Source organism: Amblyomma maculatum, unplaced genomic scaffold (assembly GCF_055883805.1).
Source record: "Amblyomma maculatum isolate TAMU_Amacu unplaced genomic scaffold, ASM5588380v1 scaffold_13, whole genome shotgun sequence".
Taxonomy (NCBI): Eukaryota; Metazoa; Arthropoda; class Arachnida; order Ixodida; family Ixodidae; genus Amblyomma; species Amblyomma maculatum.
This window is the reverse complement of record NW_028146738.1, coordinates 34,906,231-34,925,081: the sequence shown is the minus strand read 5'-3', so window position 1 is coordinate 34,925,081 and position 18,851 is coordinate 34,906,231. Positions and strand designations below refer to the sequence as shown.

Genomic DNA, 18,851 nt, shown 5'->3' with positions numbered 1-18,851 from the left:
TGAAAACAACAAACTTTCACCTCTGCTAACGTAAGTAGCAGGGCCGGTTTGTGCTCTTTTATACGCGGTTGATACTTTTTTCTAAGTGCTAGTTGCGTGTGGGCAGCAATTTATGCACCGGAGAGTTAAAAAAGAATATACAGAAAACCATGGAGCTTCGCTTCTTATATCGTCTGCGAACGGCTACCGAGAAGCTGTTCGGTTAGGAGAAATACTATTTTTTGGAAACGTATTTTGAAAACGTTACTTCGGAAACGCAGAACGCTAAAAAATATGTTAGGCTAGGAAGGAGAGCTGAGATCGAATTCATACGATCTTTTTTGGCGTTAGGAGAATTTTGAGCCTAACTATATTTTCGGGCTCGTGGCTTCACTTGGTACGAGTGTGAATGCGTTGACATATGATTAGAAGATGAGTTGCCGAATAATGGGTGTATTTCACCTATCATTTTATGTTCTTCTTTTGGTGCTCAGGTGCCATGCACTACCGACAACGACCAGCTCTTATAGCGTGGTCGCTGGTGCTAGTATCATACCCAACGTCCATACCAGCCGCACAGCCTTGTCTGCGTTAACGTCGAGTGCTAGCTACAATGAAACGGTTGAGTTACTGCAGTTGCAGCCGCAGGTCTCAAGAAGCGCTCCATATGGAACCGGTGCAACTAGCACAAAGACAGCGGAGGCGGTGATCGAAGTGGAGCGAGGTGGAGTTCCGTCCCTGTCTTCGAGCTCGACCGGGTCATCGAACTTCGATTCCGTGCACGACGTGGCTTTTCTCGCCAGAGAAGCAGCTGTCAACCTTACCACCATCAAGACAGAGGCAAGCTTAAAAGATTGCAGTGAAGACTTTGCTACTACAGTAGAAATGGTGCCACCGACCCCTGGACCGGCCAAGTTCAGTCTCGACCGCCTGCGGGCCTCAGTAAAGCAGTTCATATCTAACAAAAGCAGCGGATTAATAAGAAATGTGCTACAGGCTGACATATCACCCCAATGCAGCATCGGCTTGCTCATGTTTGCACGCGCCATCCAAGACCTCGAGCCATGGGCCTTAAGACGTAAGTCTGAGATGATTTGCTGTTTTATTTTTTATGTATTTTCACTGTTATCGCTCGTGCTTGGATTAAGAGGCTGCATATTGCATTGAGTAGCATGACGTAAAGCTGACGTTCAGTTCAATATTTGAGGCTGGTATTTAAGAATATAGGAACTTAACAGGCAGGGTTTCCGGTGCGTGCACTACTCCCATGGATCCCTTCCAAAATATTGAATCAAAAGCTTCACTACGCCAACATTTCGAGCCGTTAGAGTCACGGAACTTCTCACCTTCAAGTGACCGTGACGGATACTGCGCCTTTTGTTTCCTGTGAACTAATTTACAATTGAAGCTAAATGTTCAGTTCGCTAGGTAGAGCCGGTCTTCGCGTGGCACTAAATTTGACCTTCGGGTGACTTTGACACAATAAAGTGGGAGTGTCCACGATTCAATGGTGTCCACCCGAAGTATGCGGCGCCTTCTTTTCCCCAAAAACTAAAGCACCGAAGTACCCGGCCCGCCGAGGTGCTGTAGTGGTTCAGATGCCATACTACTGTGTCAGTGTACACGGGTTTGATTCCGACCGCCGCGGCAGCGTTTTGATAGAGGCGGAACGAAGAGGCGTCCATGTGCTGTGCGATGTCACTGTAAGTTAAAGGTCCCCAGGTGGTCTAAATTATTCCGCAGCCCTCCACTATGACACATCTTTCTTAAAGATCCCCCAAGTGGTTGATAATACTATGGAGCCCTTCACTACGGCACTTCTTTCTATCTTTCCACTTCACTCCAACCTTCTCCATTCCTTACGGTGCGGGTCAGGTGTCCACAGAATAAGTGTTACAGTTATTGCGCCTTTCCTTTCCTGTGAACCAATTATATAAAAAAATGTGAAAACATCACGGATTGAAAGGCGGTGTTACAGAGGCTATCGCTGCAATGCTCACTGCTTTTGCTCTGTCATAAGGTTCAAGCCAAGCTTTAACCTCCCCAAATTTTTTTATGCTAACGGCGAAATGAATTTATCTTTCTTGGTATATCACACGGCCATGAGACTATTTGATCCGTCTAAGAAACAGGTGTTAGCTTAATATTTTTGTATCCTTGTTCTTTGTGTCGGCCAAGATAAGGCCGATGCAGCCGCACAGCAGCACGCATTTACCGAAGAGTTGGTCCAAGGGGTCACGTGGTAGAAATAATTTCTTTTCACTGCATTGGCTTTGCGCATTTTTAATTTAAGAAGCGTTTTTTTTTTTTTTGGCCAGGATACAGCATGCCTATTTCAGACTCAATTTTAGGCTTCGTGAGTAACAATGTTTTGACCTCGAGGGTTTGGGACCTGCGTGCATTATTCCTTTATTGATTTGAATAAATAAGCATCACATAATTACTTTGCAAGTGCAACCAACGTCTGCTGGATGATCTACTTTTACCATTTAATTTGTCATCTTAAGGAAAGAAAACAAACTCAAGGAATATTAATATCAATGCTTTTAAGCAGTGGTAAGTCCGTTGATAGAGCATGGAACTAAGAGATGAAGGAAAAACGCTACATCAGAGGGTAAGTTAAAAAAAAAAAAACGGCGTCATGAAAGGCGCAAATAAGAAAATTCAGAAAATAAATAGAACAGAACAGTAATAGCGATACGATCAAGCAGGATGAGTACAAATACACGTAAACCGCAAAAGAATGTAGGTGAAAATGGTCAAATGTACCGCACGCAGAGACACGAAATAAAGGAGAAACTGCAGGCAGGTAAGATGACACTGCAACAAACAATGAAAAAATGGGTAGACAATAAAGAAAGCAGATGTTGAAAAACCATAATTAAGAAAAGAGTAAAAAAAGGTAAGGGAGAAGAGAACGGATAAAATCAATGCAAAATGTTCTCATCCAAGAGGGATTGGCCAGGAAAAACAGGAGCTGTGGAAAATAGAGAATGACATCAGACTCAAAAGTTTGTGGAAATAGAGGTCTCAAGAGGGGAAAAAAATGGTTCAGGAACAAACATTCAATGGGTACAAGCTTTCCCCCCGCCTGATGCTCGGCTCTTCTGGGATGAAATAAGACCGCGCGAAGTGGACTTATTGTTGTCCGATGGTGGAACGAATCACTGTCCCATCGGCACAACTATTTCGGACCTATGACCCCTTTCCAAGCATTACACCTCAAATAACTGAGAGCACCAGGCAGTGGGAAAGCTTGTACCCATTGAAAACCAGTGGGTACCCATCGGTAGCAGGAACCAAACTTGGTACTTCCGAATGCGAGGCAGATGTTCTACCACAAGACCACGCTTCGTTAAGTCCATTTTCCCAAGCGTTTCACCCCAGAAGAGCTGAGCATCAGGCCGGGGGAAGCTTGTATCCATTAGAAAACCGGTAGGTACCCGGCGGCGCCAGGGATCGAACCTGGTGCCTCCCGAATGCGAGGCGGAGGCTCTATCACAAACATTCAGTCATATAGGGTGCCATTTATTCCACAGAACTAAAGTTTCCAATTAGAAAATTACCTGTAATGAACCAACCAGCTCTTTTAATGTACTTGCCACAGGGAGTACAAGTCATGGTCAAAAGATTAGGTATCATATTAAGAGCGATAAAAAGGTTATCTTTAAAGTCCCCCGAGCGCAGCGAAATCCGAAACATTATTTCTCGCAACACGAGCGCATGAGACGCCCCAGAAGCTCTGAGGAAACGGCAGGTCCCACGCTGAGTGTTTTGCAGTGCCTGTGACATCATATTCGCACTCCCTGCTCTATCTTGGCATTTCACGCATATTTTTCCCCTCTGTCGCTCCAAACAATAACGACCACACAACTGGCAATGACTCTTCGTTTAGTTGCTCTTCTCGGCGAGGTAAAAGTGTCCCTGACACTATGCAGAATACCGCACACAGTTCGAAATGTCTGTGTGGTATATGGGCTTTCACGTAATGCCAAGGGCGCTATTTTGTGGTTAGAAAGCGAAGTTTCAGCTGTGCGACCCAAAATACATGATGATAAGGAGATTAAATTTCCTTGCAGTCTTTCGCTGAGATATATTCACCACAAAATGGCCGTCACTGTGACGTGAGTGCATACTTCCCATAGTAAACGCTGCACATTTTCAGAGGCCGTACACATGCCATCATTGGGTCTCACTGGGGTAGCTGGATACCTTTTCGGGCGAACGAAGATGAAATGGCCGGAAGTAATACATTTTCCCGCCCCTGAACTCAGCTTTTGACATTGCACGAAATCAGTCATCAGCACCGTTTACCAATTAGCAGTTTTTGAGTCGTCCTCATTTCCAAGACAATGCTTGCCTGCCTGTTGCGCTATCCGGTAGAAATTGGCAGTTGGCATAGCGGTCCACTGAACGTTTGATGGCTTGTGTGTCGTCACGACACAGCTAGAAGCGGAGGACTTGGCACGATGCTTCGATATTGGAGGGTGCCATGAAAATCGAACACTCTGGGGCACCTGGACCCCAAGTCATCCGTGTTTCTCTTAGGACACGCTGGACAGTTCGTGCGCCCTGTTTAAAGGGGACTGAGGGGTTATATGGGTAGTCTTTCATCTAATCAGAGACCTTAAGAGTGTAAAATAATGAGTATGTGTGAGATAATCGAGCTACAAATTAAGGGCTGAGCGAATAACCAAGTACAAAGAGCATTTGGGTGAACGGAAATCCGCAGTGGGAGCCATTTATGGGATCAGGGACGCTGTCACATCACATCCTTAAATGCGGAGCTTGAGTGTACCACGAATCTTTAAGTGACCTGCCTCTGTGGTTCTTACGTTCACCTGAGCACTAATTCGCGGACTCGATGGTGGTCACCGAGTTTTACTGAGGGCAAAATAGTACAGACTGATTCACTGCTATTAATATTGCTGTCACAAGGGCACTTCTGATCATGATCAAGTCGATCGGAATCCAGCTCGATGTGGATCTGGCGTTGCTACACAGCGAATGCAGTCGTGATCGCCCATGATCCTGCTCTACCGTCTCGACCGCGGTCAAGCTGTCGTTGCCAGCCTCGTTCACTGACATTGACCAAATATACCACCTAAATATAAGGAGTACTCAAAACGTTTACTATAACTCAACCATATAATTTTTAAATATTGTAAGGGGCGTTCGGAGCGAAATACATTGAAGCGGCGTTCAGAGCGAAAGACATTGAAGTAAATCGGCTCCGCCTTCGCCGGACGTATCTAAAACTTGACCGTGGACTTTCACGTGTACCGGCTTTTAATCTAGCCCCACCCACCAAAGCAGTGATAAATCTGATGCACGTGAGGTCTAAAGTCCCGTACCCCTCCGCTAAGCAGCAGTGCTGGTTCTATATTCGAGGAAACGCCTGTTCACGGCACCAACCGCAGGCAACGAGGCCTACAATCTGAGTTTTCCCCATCGAGCATGACTACCGGAAGACACGAAATCGTCTCAATGCCTGGCGCGATCCCCACCTACGTGACGTTTAAGAACCACCGCGTCCCAAAGACATTTCACGCGGACACCTATGAAAACGTATACGACTGGTTACAGCGCTATGAAAGGTTTGGTTTGGTTTGTGGGGTTTAACGTTCCAAAGCGACTCAGGCAATGAGAGACGCCGTAGCGGGTAGCTGTGTTCAACTTCTGGGATGACGCTGCCCGGCTTCGAAATGTCTACTTCAGCCTTGACGACGGCACTCGGACATGGTTTGAGAACCATGAAGACCAGCTGTCTTCTTGGTGTGAGTTAAAGCGTCATCTTGCGGCAACATACGGTAGCTCAGATCATCGCGCAAAGGCCGGACACGCTGTCCAATCTCGGGTTCAAATCCCTAACGAAACTGTCGCGGCGTATATCGAAGGTATGACGCGCCTCTTCAAGTGCGCAGACCCTACGATGTCCTAGGACAAAAAGCTACGCTACCTCATGCGTGGTGTAAGAGGAGCTTTTTGCTGGACTGGTCCGCAACGCTCCGAAAACTGTCGCAGAGTTTCTTGTGGAAACATCCACGATAGAGAAAGTGCTTCAGCAGCGAGCTTTGGCACAGGATCGTACCGTCCACGCTGCCTCTGTTTCTGCCGAGTTACCATCGTATAGCATTGACACATCTGAGCTACGGGAGCTCGTACGTTCGATTGTGCGCGACGAACTCCGACTGCTGTATGGCGCACCTCAACCAGCACCTACCTTCATTGCGAACGTTATCCGTGACGAGGTGCAGCAAGCACTCCGGCCTCCGTTTCCAAGCGGTGAACCTCGCCATGCTCCTCATCTTACGCCACCTGAGTGTTACCGCCCCACATACGCCGAGGTTCTACAGTACTTTCGGCCCCAGTCGCCGTCCCTCATTCCTGCTAACGTAACTGGGCCGACAACAGCAGCCCCCGTGATCCAGTACATAACAGATTCCTGAACGTCTACGCGGAAAGCAGACGAATGGTGTACACCCCCGAACAATGGGCGTTATGCTTTCACTACGACGAACCGGGTCGTGTCTATCGGCGCTGTCGCTACCGTCGACTGGGCCTCGAAGGTTTTTCCGCCGATTCACCGCGGCCTCGCTACGGCGAACGGCCCCGAGCCGTTGAAGATTTCGTCAATGACCAGCGCCGTGGTGTTCCATCTCGTCTGCGGCAATCTCGATCACCGTCGCCAAGGGCTCGCCCTTCGGCATCTGCTGCAAGGTCTTCATAGGCAGCGCAGGGTCGATCGCCTAGTCCCCGGCAGGAAAACTGAAACTAGCGACCTTCGGGGTAGGCTTGCTGGACATCGCTGCGCGGGAGACCCCACATCGACGCGGACATGGAAAAACTACGCATTGACATTGGAAACGTCCGCGGTTACCGATCATAACGCCACCTCGACGCCACCACGACGCACCAACAACAACGACAAATTGCCGGTGCAACAGACGAATCACAACCCACTCGCAACGACGAGGAATTGCCGGTGTAAAAGACGGCGCAACAACGCACTCGCCCCGCAACGACGACGAATTGCCGGTGGAACAGATGACGCGACAACGCACCCGCAACGACGACGACTTGCCGGTGGAACAGACGCTGCAACAACGCACCGAAACCACGACGAATTGCAGGTGAAGCAGACCGCGTACACCGACGCAGAGCAGCCAACGAGTCAGAAGCTTGACATTAGCAAGCAGCTTTCGTTGCACATACCCGTAATACTAGATAGTCTCCATGTTCGAGCTCTGTTGGATACTGGCACTGATTATTCTACTTTGAGCAGCAAGTTTGCCGCAGTTCTCCGGAAGGTTTTGACTCCATGGGCTGGCACACACGTTCGCACTGCGGGTGGTCATTTGATTACTCTTCTAGGCATGCGCACGGCCAGAGTTCAAATTCAAGGGCCAACGTTTGTGGTAAGCTGGTTTGTTCTGAAAAGCTGTTCGCGTGACCTGATTTTGGGCTTAGATTTTCTTCGTGAATATGGAGCAATTATTGACGTCCGGGATCTTAAGGTCTCGTTTTCTATTGAGAGAGCGATGGCCCTCAGCAGTACAAAGCGACCACTTAATGTGCTTCAAGTTTATGCGGACAGTGTCACGCTACCAACCCGAACAAGCACCTTCGTTAATGTCAAATGCAATGCTCTTCACGACGGTGACGTAATAGCCAAGACAAACGTCTCGTTGCTGTTGACACAAGGAGTCTGCGTGGCCCGCAGCGTAATCCATCTTCACTGTGGTCAGTCAGAGGTACTGTTACAAATTTTACGAACGAGTATCGGCACCTTTTTCATGACACGTCCGTAGCTTTCGCCGATCGCACCTCTGATGTCTCCGACTGCTTGTCCTCAGAAACCGTACCACCGCCCACATCCCTTGACAATCTGGATGTCAGCTCAGAGCTATCGGTAAGCCAGCGTTAACAGCTGTTTTCTTTGTTACTCGAATTCAACGTGTTTTGCATCGTCGTCAAAAGTGCATGAAATTACCATCGCCCAGCACCAAATCGTGACGTTCGATGATGTGCGTCCAATCCGCTAGCATCCCTACCGCGTCTCTTCGACTGAACGTGAAGTTAGTAAGTCACACGTTAAGGAGATGCTCGAAGATGATGTTATCCAGCCTTCAAATAGCCCGTGGTTCTCTCCGGTCGTTCTAGTTAAAGAGAAAGCCGGCACGTTTATTTTTTGCGTCAGTTACCGCAAGCTGTCGTCAGCGCCGCCGGATTGAAGCGCGACACTGATAAGCTTGCTGCTGTTGCGGAATTTCCGATTCCACGTGACAAGAAAGCTATTCGCATTATTTTTGGCTTGTGCAGTTACCACCGGCGTTTTATTGATAACTTCAGTGACCTCGCTAAATCGCTGACTCGGCTCACCTGGGGAGACAGCTATTTTGTTTGGACTAACGAGCAAAAAGCTGCTTTTACCGAGCTGCGTCTTTGTCTCCATTCTAGCCCATTTCGATGAACAGAGAGAGACAGAAATACACACCGACGCCAGTAACATTGGCCTTGGGGCGGTTCTCGTGCAACGTCAAGAGGATGTTGAACGAGTCATCGCCTATGCCAGCCGTACTTTATCGCGCGCCGAGATGAACTATTCAACGACTGAAAAGGAATTCCTGGCCATTATTTGGGCTGCTGTGAAATTTCGCCCCTACCTTTATGGTCGCCCATTTAAAGTGGTCACAGACCACCATTCGTGTGTTGGCTGGCCAACCTGCGTGACCCATGCGGCAGCATGGCGCGATGGAGCCTTCGCCTACAGGAGTTTGGCCTCCCTATAGTCTATAAGTCCGGAGATAAGCATGAAGACGCTGACACGCTCTCTCGTGCGCCTGTCGAGCTCGCTTCACCAGACACGGATGACGATGGCAGCTTCCTCAGAGCCGTTGATGCTTCCGATATGTCTAATCAGCAGCGTCCAGACTTGCGAGCCCTGATCGATTATTCAGAAGGTCGGCCAGCCTCCATACCTAAGTGTTTTTCTCCGAGCCTCTCAACTTTCTTTCTGAGAAGTGGCGTGCTTTATAAGCACAACTCTAGATCCGAGTAGAGAACCTACTTTCGTGGTACCCACAGCTCTGCGAGACGAAATCCTTTCAGCGTGCCACGATGAACCAACTTCTGGCCACTTGGGCTATTCTCGCACACTTGCTAGAATACGAGAGACATTCTACTGGCCAAACCTTGCCACTGTTGTTAAGCGCTATGCCCAGAGCTGTCGGCGATGTCAGCGTCGGAAGGTTCCGCAATCAAAGCCTGCAGGCCTCCTTATGCCCATAATACCACCACGCGCACCGTTTGATCAAGTCGGCATGGACCTTCTCGGTCCTTTCTCTCGGTCCTCCGGTGGCAACCGTTAGATAATCATCGCCACAGATAATTTCACTCGCTATGTGGAGACCAAAGCGCTACCTAGTGGTACAGCATCTGAAGTTGCACATTTCTTTGTCTACCAGATCATACTGCTGCACGGTGCTCCTACCTGTGTTATTACCATACAGGGACTGCCTTTACTTCGCAAATGATGGGCGAAGTTTTTCATCTAAGCGGTACAGCGCATCTAAAAGCTACTGCTTACTATCCGTAGACAAACGGGCTGACGGAAAAGCTTAATAAGACCACGGCGGACATGCTGGCAAAGTATGTCGACGCCCAGCTTAAGACTTGGGATGCGAGCCTACCATACGTGACATTCGCGTACAATACGGCAGTCCGAGACACCACAAGTTTCACGCCATTTCGCCTCGTTTATGGCAGGGAGGTTCGGACGATGCTGGACGCAATGCTCCCTTGCGAAACAGCAAGCTTTCTACTGCCGCCGAGGAGTTTGCCCAAGATGCTGAGCAAGCACGCCAACTAGCACGCGTCCACATCGCCCAGCAACAGGACAAGGATTCATGCCGGTACAACCTCCGCCACAGACAAGTTTCCTACAACACCGGGGACCAAGTGTGGGTGTGGACTACTGTTCGACGCCGTTGCCTATCAGAAAAGTTGATTTGGCGCTACTCCAAACCATATAAAATCATGCGGCGCCTTAGCGACATCAATTACGAGGTGCTCCGGATGACCCAGAGCAGAGAGGCCGTCGGCTGCCTCGTCCAAAGACAGTTCATGTTTTGCGAATGAAGCCGTATTTTGCGCGGTAACTGAAAAACGGTATCTGCAAACTTTTTTTCTCATTTGCTTTTGTCCGCTTGTGCGCACGTGTACCTGTGTGCGTCACGCTCAAGGAGGGAGAGTTGAAGTGGCCCTCAGAGCGAAAGACGTTGAAGCGGATCTGCTGCGTATTCGCAGGACGTATCTAAAACTGTGACCGTGGACTTTCACGTGTACTGGTTCTCTTAATCTAGCCCCACTCACCAACGTCGTGACAGTATATAATACTATGTATAATTTATGCGATTTGAGCTGCAAAGCCATGTTCACACTCTAGACATCATGTGCATGGTTTGGCAGTGATAAACAAACGTGCGGGCTCGACCACGTTTGCCACTTTCCGAGTGTGCTAGTCATGTTCTGCCCTTCCTGCGTGCGCAGTGGTTGACACAACTGCTGCTCGTCCACTGAAACAGTGGTCAGAAAAAGGAGAGCAAACATTTACTCAAGTTTGTAATTTTATATATATTACAAACAAATCACGCTGTTGGTAGTGCGAGTTAACTTTCTTATATATATATATATATATATATATATATATATATATATATATATATATATATATACCATATATATATATATATATATATATACCATATATATATATATATATATATATATATATATATATATATATATATATATATATATATATATATACCATATATATATATATATATATATATACCATATATATATATATATGGATGATGTGGTGTTCCAGTCCGGGGACACGTTGCAGGAAACGGACGGGACAACTTTTCGAGCGCTACGGGCACTTTATTGGACGGGTCAAAAACACATTCTGCTTTGCGAACACAGTTCGCGACCTCCTGCCACCAGTCGTAGGTCGGCAGTCAGTCTGTCTGCCCGTCTGTCTCTGTCCGTCTGTCTTGTCCCTTTTCTCTCCCCAACACCCGTCTTAAATATACATTTTCAACATCCTGGTTACCGACTTCGTGGCCAGTCGGAGGAAAAGAGCTTCTTCGAGCCAATCAGAATGACAAAGCCACATTTCAAATAGCCAATGCAACATCGGCACCTCCGAGATTGGTCCTTCGCGGGCCCCGCGTGCCTCCCACCAATCGTTCGCCCTTTCTCCCTGTGGAGACGACGCACAGATACTCTTTTAAAATCAGGGGCGAGACAAAACACATTAGCAAAGACACATGAACACCCTTTCACTTTCACCAGCAATGCATACACGTGAGAGGGCACACAGGGCTTCGCCCTTTCCCCCCTGTGGAGACGACGCACAGATACTCTCAAAATCAGGGGCGAGGCAAAACAAATTAGCAAATACACATGAACGCCACTTGCACTTTCACCAGCCATGCATACACGTGCAAGGGCACACAGGGCAGCAAGAAATACGAGGGTAGTGTCCGGACCCCGCTGGCCGTAAGAAGAGCGGGAAAAAGAAGAGAATTTATTGCTACCACTTCATCAACACGGGCGCCGTTTGCTGCGGCGATGTTCCGTCAGCCGACAGCACCGGATGTGCCCTCGTGTTCTCCCGTGTCTTGGCCGGCTGGGGAGAGCGCCGTGGGGATATTTATGTTCACGCGATAGTTGACAGCTCGACGGCGCGGTGCGCGCCTTTCCGCTCGAATTCTACGAAGGCATCGCATTAGAAACGGCACCCCCGGCTCGCGCCGCGCAGCCAGAAACACGAGACCGCTTGTGTGTAAACGGCGCGCTTCCCGAGCGACCGTCCGTTTTCGTGTTTTGTTTTCACAGCTTACGGTTGCGTCGGTGCCGTCCCATCGGTAATGCGCTGAGCAGGGAAGTCATAAACCTTCGCCCGTTATTGGTCTGAGCTGACAGGTTAAACGACGACGCGGTTCGCTCTCCGCAGTCTCCGCGTCGCCGGCACGCCTGACTTGTACGGATCTGTTTTTGAAACTGAAACAACGTGTGCTACCCGTAAGACGACCCTGGGTTTCCCATGCGGCTGCAACGGCAACCAGCACACTCTTCCGGTCGCACGGGCCAAAGGTCACTGTAGCGTGCACATTTGCAGGCTCCTTAAGTGGTATGAGCGGCAGATGCGGCGCAGGTTGTTTTCCTCGACAGTCATAATTCTCGCGTCTGGCGCCGAGATGCCTATTCTGTCTCACGGTCCGACCAAAACCTTCCAAGGTCTCAGCCCCGAACTCCCAGTCAAATAGCCTTTCCTCGCGTATTTCAAGTTCAACGGGCGCCCGGACGCGGACTCATAAAAAGAACCCCCGACAACAAAGTTAACAACCAGAAAGAAAAGAAAAACAGAACAAGCGAGCCGGCTGTTTTGGGGTGCTCCCCTCCTCCACAACGGCCCAGCAGCTTAACACCTTCCCACTAAGAATGTTGTGCGTACACTTGCTGTCCGCACAACACTTGTCCCCCGCTACGTGAGGAAACATCTTGGGCATACACAGCAGAAGCGTAAACAAAGCTGCGCCCAACGACGTGACCATGGGGTCTGATTTACAAATCTAGAGAATATAGGAACTTTGCCACTGAGGCGCCACACAACTCCGCGCCTCACTGTACCGGCTGACACATTACATTACATCGCCGCTTACAGGGGTACAGCATAATTCACAATCACAGCTCTAACGAAAGAACAACCACAACAACAAAAAAAAACGAACCTCATTAGTATCGGACACTGGTCACTACGACGTATAAACACTATATACAGTGCAACACTCTCGTGCAGAGACGTGCGCGCCCTGAACGAAAATATTCCGTGCGCATTTGTAAACGGTAAATAAACCATACGGCATACAATGCGACACAGCTTGACATACACAACACCAAACCAAGCAATAAATACAGCATGATCAAGCACAAAGAGCAGAAGTTCACACAATACACATGTGCTGCACAGGAATGCCTGTCCACTCCCTGTTCCAAGTCTATCAATGGTCAACGTTCCTCCACTCTCAGTCACTGCCTCAGCGCGTGGTCGAGCCACAGGAGACCCTTACACCTGTCACGAACTGGCAGTGGCAGAGTGGGTTAAGACTGCCAACATTCAGCTCACAGCGCTCACCACCGGGATCAAATGCCCGGACTGCTCGCACGGCACAGACGAGCCGCAGCATGCAAGATAATCGCACGCGCCCTGCTTTCTGGCTGTGCTGTTCTCCTGCATCGTAGAAAACGCTAGCTGATTGTTTACTTGGCGCATACGTTTCCGCGAAAGCGCGAACAAGAATGCACCCGAAATTTGTCTCTGGGGCTATCTTTCCCGGCTCAAGGGGCTCACTCTCCGGAGGCTCCGCCTTAGCGATCCATCCTTTGAGCAGATGCGTAACGAGGTCCCAACACCGGTCGTGTTCCATCGCTAGCTGCGGCAATACTTTGCTGTTTTCAAGGCGTGGGACGCAATTTCCGTCGCCATCGCTCAGAGCATGCCTCGGACTCCGCTCATCTGCATCTTTGCATAAACCCGTGTTTTCTGGGTCAGGATCGGCCCGTTTATCCAGCTGTTCGGCTTCTGGCTTCTCGGATGTTACTACTGAGGTCGCGATCACTGTCTTTGCTGTGCCGGTCTCGGCACATCCTGCCTGGCACACTGCCGCTCCGGTTGGGAACACAGGTTCAGCGCTCGCGCCAACCAAGCATTTTGCGTCTTTGCTCTCATTCGCGTCATTAGCATGGTGAGCACATTCGGATACATCGCAAGACTCGACCTGCACATTTCGATCAATGGCGGTCACTTTTGCAGGCGCCTCCGTAGAGCATACCTCTACCTCAGAGATAGGAGACTGCCCATCTCTCTCAACACTAGTTGTTTCCACAACCCGAGGCTCCTCGACGCAAGCATCAACTGCGCTCTCCGAATCACTTGAAATAACAGCACTTTCTGCAGGAATCTGGCATTCTTCTTTTACGTTCTCTGCAAGAACGAACTTAATGCCCCTGCTGCTGCTAACCTCACCAACTGCCTCAATCAGCGTTTGATCAGGGCAATTTGCGCTACTGTGCGCCTGAATCTGCCCCGGCTCCGGTGGCTCACGCGCCGCTCTCCGTGAGCGCTCTTCTTCAAACCGTATCCTTTCCTGCCTGAGGTCTTCCTTGGCTATGGCTAATTGCCGGAGCAGATCGCGGATATCCGCTTCGCTTCTCTCCTTTTCCTCTTTTTCCTTAGCTCGCTCAGTCTCTGACATTGGCGCATACCAAGCGTCGTGTGCACCGTCATATTCCGCCCACCAACAAAAAGCAGCCATTGCGAGATGCTTTACATCAACCCTGCGGCTCACGCGCATACGCTGAGGCAAGTTAAGTGAGAGCAGAGAAACTCACTCATTTGTTGGCGCTGTCATGAAGCCTTGGCTTCTGAGGCCTCTACTTTCGCCGATTCTTTGCGGTCGGTGCCATCGATCCGAGCACCTCAACCTCAGTCTTCTACCAGGTCGTTGCTCCGCTAGGGTCTGGTGGTCTCCTTCCAAGCTCCACCTCTTCGCTTCTTCGAGCTACGGAAGCCTTCTCGAAGACGTTCCTTGTTTCCACCGAACGCCCAGTCGCTGAGGTGTTCAGCTGTAGCTGCGAGGCCGCTCACCAGGATGTCGCCGCCGTCCGAACAGTGACTGCAGGACCTCTCTTCAGGGTGTCGTGACGCTGGGGCTACGTCGTCCCGGCCTTCACTTGGTAGCGTGCAGAGACTCGGGGTTGAAGTAGGATTGAATCTTCGAAGTTGGTGAAATATGTACAAGCAGGTTTAATGGCACTTTGAGAAACTTATTTACAAGATTATTTACACGAAAAAGAAGGGTACATCAGCAAAATGGCAAGCGTTAAGAGTTCATAGCGAGAAGCGACTGGATGAGCCGTTTACCCAGGGCCCAGAGCGACATTTCGTGCTCTGCAGCGTCCTTAAAACCCCCCTATGTCCAGCCCCTCTCTGAAGATGTTGACCAACCAAATCCAGGGCACGCCCCTCAGGTATCGGCATCCAATCGAACACATCACTGCACTGATGGTCTGAAGCACTGACTGGTCCGGCATTCATTCGTTGGGCGTGATCACTTGTTGGCGGGAAAAGCTTGGGAACGGCGAGGAGAGGAGGTACATTTCTATTCTTCAGCAAAGAAACCACAGGCTGGTTCTGACAAGTGGTTTTACTTCTCAGAAACCCGAGTGCACGTGGCGCCGCATCCGCTCCCAGCATTGTCCGTTTTCGACAATTGCAAATCTTTCCTGCATTCCTGGGAAATCACTTAATGGCTGTATGCGTCATGCTCCTTTCTTGTCCTGCACGTCAGCGGACATGTCACTCTGTCGTCTCCTTTGGAAAGTAGGCATTCCTCACTGGACGATAGAGCTTATCGACTGGAAGAGTGAACAAAAGAAAGAAAGCACTTCCTGCATTTCCCGCAGGGGGACGTTTCTTTGTGTTTTTCCAGACGTTCTCTTGACAGGGTCAATTTGGCATTTGCAGGTTGTCCACAAAGCAAAACAGGCTTACAAAACAGGATTCCTGGAAACAGGCTCACTTAGAGCCATTGGACCATCACCACATATTCACAATACTTTTCCATGCCCACAGGCGAACAATAGAGCGCGCAAATGCGGATGCACGGTCGTAACAGCCTCCTCCCCCGCCAGAAGAGACTCGGAGGGCAGCAGTCCCAGCTGCTGCATGAAGAGACGACTTAATGGCCTGCACGTGAACGCTTGAAGCTCGCTGTTGCTTGTCGTGTTGTCTTGATTGTTGTAGGCCAAATTGCTCGAGCTGTCTGAAACTCAACCACATGTCGAAGCAAGCACTCGGCTCCCGTCTGAAGAGACCAGGTCAAAAGAAAACTGCCATTGTTGTTCGAGAAAAGCCCACTCTCAAGACGTTCAGGACCCACGTATTCCTAGAAAACCAAACGTGCTGCTTTACATAGTCACACATATACAAGCGCACGAAAAAAAAAAAAAAAAAAAAAAAAAAAAACCTGATTATCAATTTGGATACATGGTGAGGAACATCTCGGACCGCTTAGAAAGAGCGGCTAAGCGCGTCCGCATTCCCATTTAACTTCCCCTTTTTGTATCTTATTTCAAAATTGTACTGCTGTAAAATCAAGCTCCACCTAAGAAGGCGACTGTTCTTCGATGTCGCAGTTTGCAGCCAAGCCAGGGGACAATGGTCCGTCTCTACGGTGAATTTGGCCCCTCCAAGATAGCACTGCAATTTTTGAATGGCCCATACAATGCAAGCGCACTCTTTCTCTGACTCGCAATAAGCCCTCTCTCTAGAACTCAGTTTTCTGCTCAGGTAGAGCACTGGGTGCTCATCACCGTCGTCATCTCTCTGGCAGAGAACAGCACCTAGCCCTCGATCACTGGCATCACACTGGACCGTGAATTCTCGGTCATAGTCTGGAGCTCGCAATACCGGACGGCTAATCAGCACAGCCTTCAGGTTTACGAAGGAGGCTTCCTTTTGTTCGTCCCAGACTACATTTGTCGGTTCTGTCTTGCGGAGAGCGTCGGTCAGAGGGCTGGCCAAAGCTGAATAGTTAGGGATGTAGTGATTGTAGTACCCAGTCAGACCTAGGAATGCTCGAATTTCCGTCTTCGTGCTCGGCCGCGGATAGTCTGCTACCGCAGAAATCTTAATCTCGCTGGGTTTCCTGAAACCTTGACCTACATTGTGACCCAAGTAGTCCACGGTCGCCCTTGCCAGGCAACATTTCTCGGCCTTTACGGTTAGTCCAGCTTGACGCAAAAGGCTCAGTACAGCTCTTAGATGTACCATATGGTCCGCCCATGAGTCGGAAAAAACCGCAATGTCGTCTAAATAAGGCACCGCGAAGGTTTCACACCCCTTTAAAACCCTATCCATGAGTCGGGAAAAACAAAATGGAGCATTTTTGAGCCCGAAACTCATCATTGTTGGCTGGTAGCTGCCCGTCGGAGTGACGAAAGCCGCGTATCTGCTGGCGCGTTCAGTGAGCGGTACTTGCCAGTATCCTCTAGTAAGGTCCAGCGTAGTCACATATGCCGCTCTACTGACCTGTTCTACTCTCTCCTCAATATTCGGAATAGGATACACTTGATCCCTGGTGAGAGAATTTAGCTTTCGGTAGTCTACCACAGGCCTAGGGTCTTTACCTGGAGCTTCTACTAAGATCATAGGCGAAGCATAATCGCTTTCAGAGGGTTTTATTACTCCTAATTCCAGCATGCGAGTTACTTCCCTATCCAGAATTTCTCTTTGCCTTGGAGAAAATCGGTAGCACCTTGATCGCACTGGCACGTCTGAAGTCAGCTCAATATCGTGCTCAGTCAAATCAGTTCTGCCTGGCCTGTCCACGAAGCAGGCCTCAAACTCTGTTATTATCTCGCCCAGATCGGACAGCTGGGATTTCTTTAGTTCTCCTCTCTGCTCCGTCTTTTTGAGAAGCTCCTGAGCGTTGCTTCCCTTTCCGCTGAGGCAAATCAAGTTGTCCCCCATCTCCTCGGGAAGGTTTAACGTTAGATTTACCACGGCTTCCCTCTGCACATAAGGCTTCATAAGATTGCAATGATAAATGCGCACTTCTTTACGCCTATCGGGGATTTTCACTGCGTAGTTAGTGTCAGAAAGCTTTGCAACGACTTCAGCAGGTCCTTCCCACTGTACTTCGAGCTTATTCTTGGGATCATTGGCTTGCTCCATAGCTAAGTCCTCTCGGGTTCCACTTAGAAGTCTCGTGAGATTACTAGACACCGGCGGCAAGAGGTTACTCTCAAGAACGTCCTCATTCCGCGTCTCATCAAGCTCCCTTTCAAGTTGACATATCTGAGATGCCTCGCTCTCAAAGTTTTCTGACCTGCTATCTTCCGCATTTACCACTGTTTTAACTGCCGTTTCCTCCGCTGAGGATTTTTCTGGAATGAGCAGTGTAGCTAGTTCTCGCGCCTTTGAACGTGTTAAGGCTTGCACAACTCTGTCTCCGAAAAGGATGCCCCTCTTTCGCAGCAGCATGTCCGATTTGTTGGAGAACAAATACGGATAGCACTTAGGAAGTTTTCCTGAAACGGCAGCCTCGGTTGTTAATTCGCCGAAAGGGCCCTCGATGACCACGTTCGCGATCGGCAAGCACACACTCTGTTCCTCAACTACCTGTCGGATCCATGCACACTGTCCTGTATAGTCGGAAGGCGATACATACGCCGGATGGACAACATCCATCGTTGCGGCCGAATCGCGCAGTACCTTGCAAGGCTTCCCGTTGACTACTAGGTCATGCAGGTAGGGTTCTAAAAGCTGCATATTTTCATCGCAGTCCCTGACATACGAGAAAGCAATCTTTTCTTTCCGGCAGTTGACGGCAATGTGACCCTGCTCATTACATCTAAAGCATGTGAGCGGCTTCCTAGCCTCAAGCTTATTCTTTGTGTTCTGCGCGTTGGTCACTTCCCCACTTTTCTCACTGCCGTCCTTTCTAGGGCGTTTGCCTGAAGAAGCCTTCCTTTCTTCGTTTGCAAATCTAGCAAAGCGCCTTTTCTGACGGTTATTTACACTGAACTTGGGATTGCGGGGCCTATCCACTGCTGGGTTGCTGAATTGTCGGCGCGAAGCATACTCCTCAATAAGTTCGGCAGCTTCAGTTGCCGACTTAATTTCGCCTCGGTCCTGTAACCAATTTCTTTCTTTTTCTGGGAGGCAGTTATAAAACTGCTCCAAAAGAATTCGCTCGACTACAGCGTCCCTATCACTGTAGGAATTAGTGCTC

The 18,851-nt window shown here is 49.3% G+C and overlaps 1 protein-coding gene across 1 annotated transcript in view; it reads left to right on the top strand.

Moving 5' to 3' along the window:
* The first annotated feature begins 894 nt into the window (after positions 1 to 894).
* Positions 895 to 18,851, top strand: part of LOC146172552 (nose resistant to fluoxetine protein 6-like) — a 99,857-nt gene continuing 81,900 nt past the window's right edge. Inside the window, exon 1 of the mRNA XM_084585798.1 lies at positions 895 to 1,057. Coding sequence (XP_084441924.1) covers positions 1,012 to 1,057 — 46 coding nt within the window. The 5' untranslated portion in view covers positions 895 to 1,011. The remainder of the gene's footprint in view (positions 1,058 to 18,851) is intronic.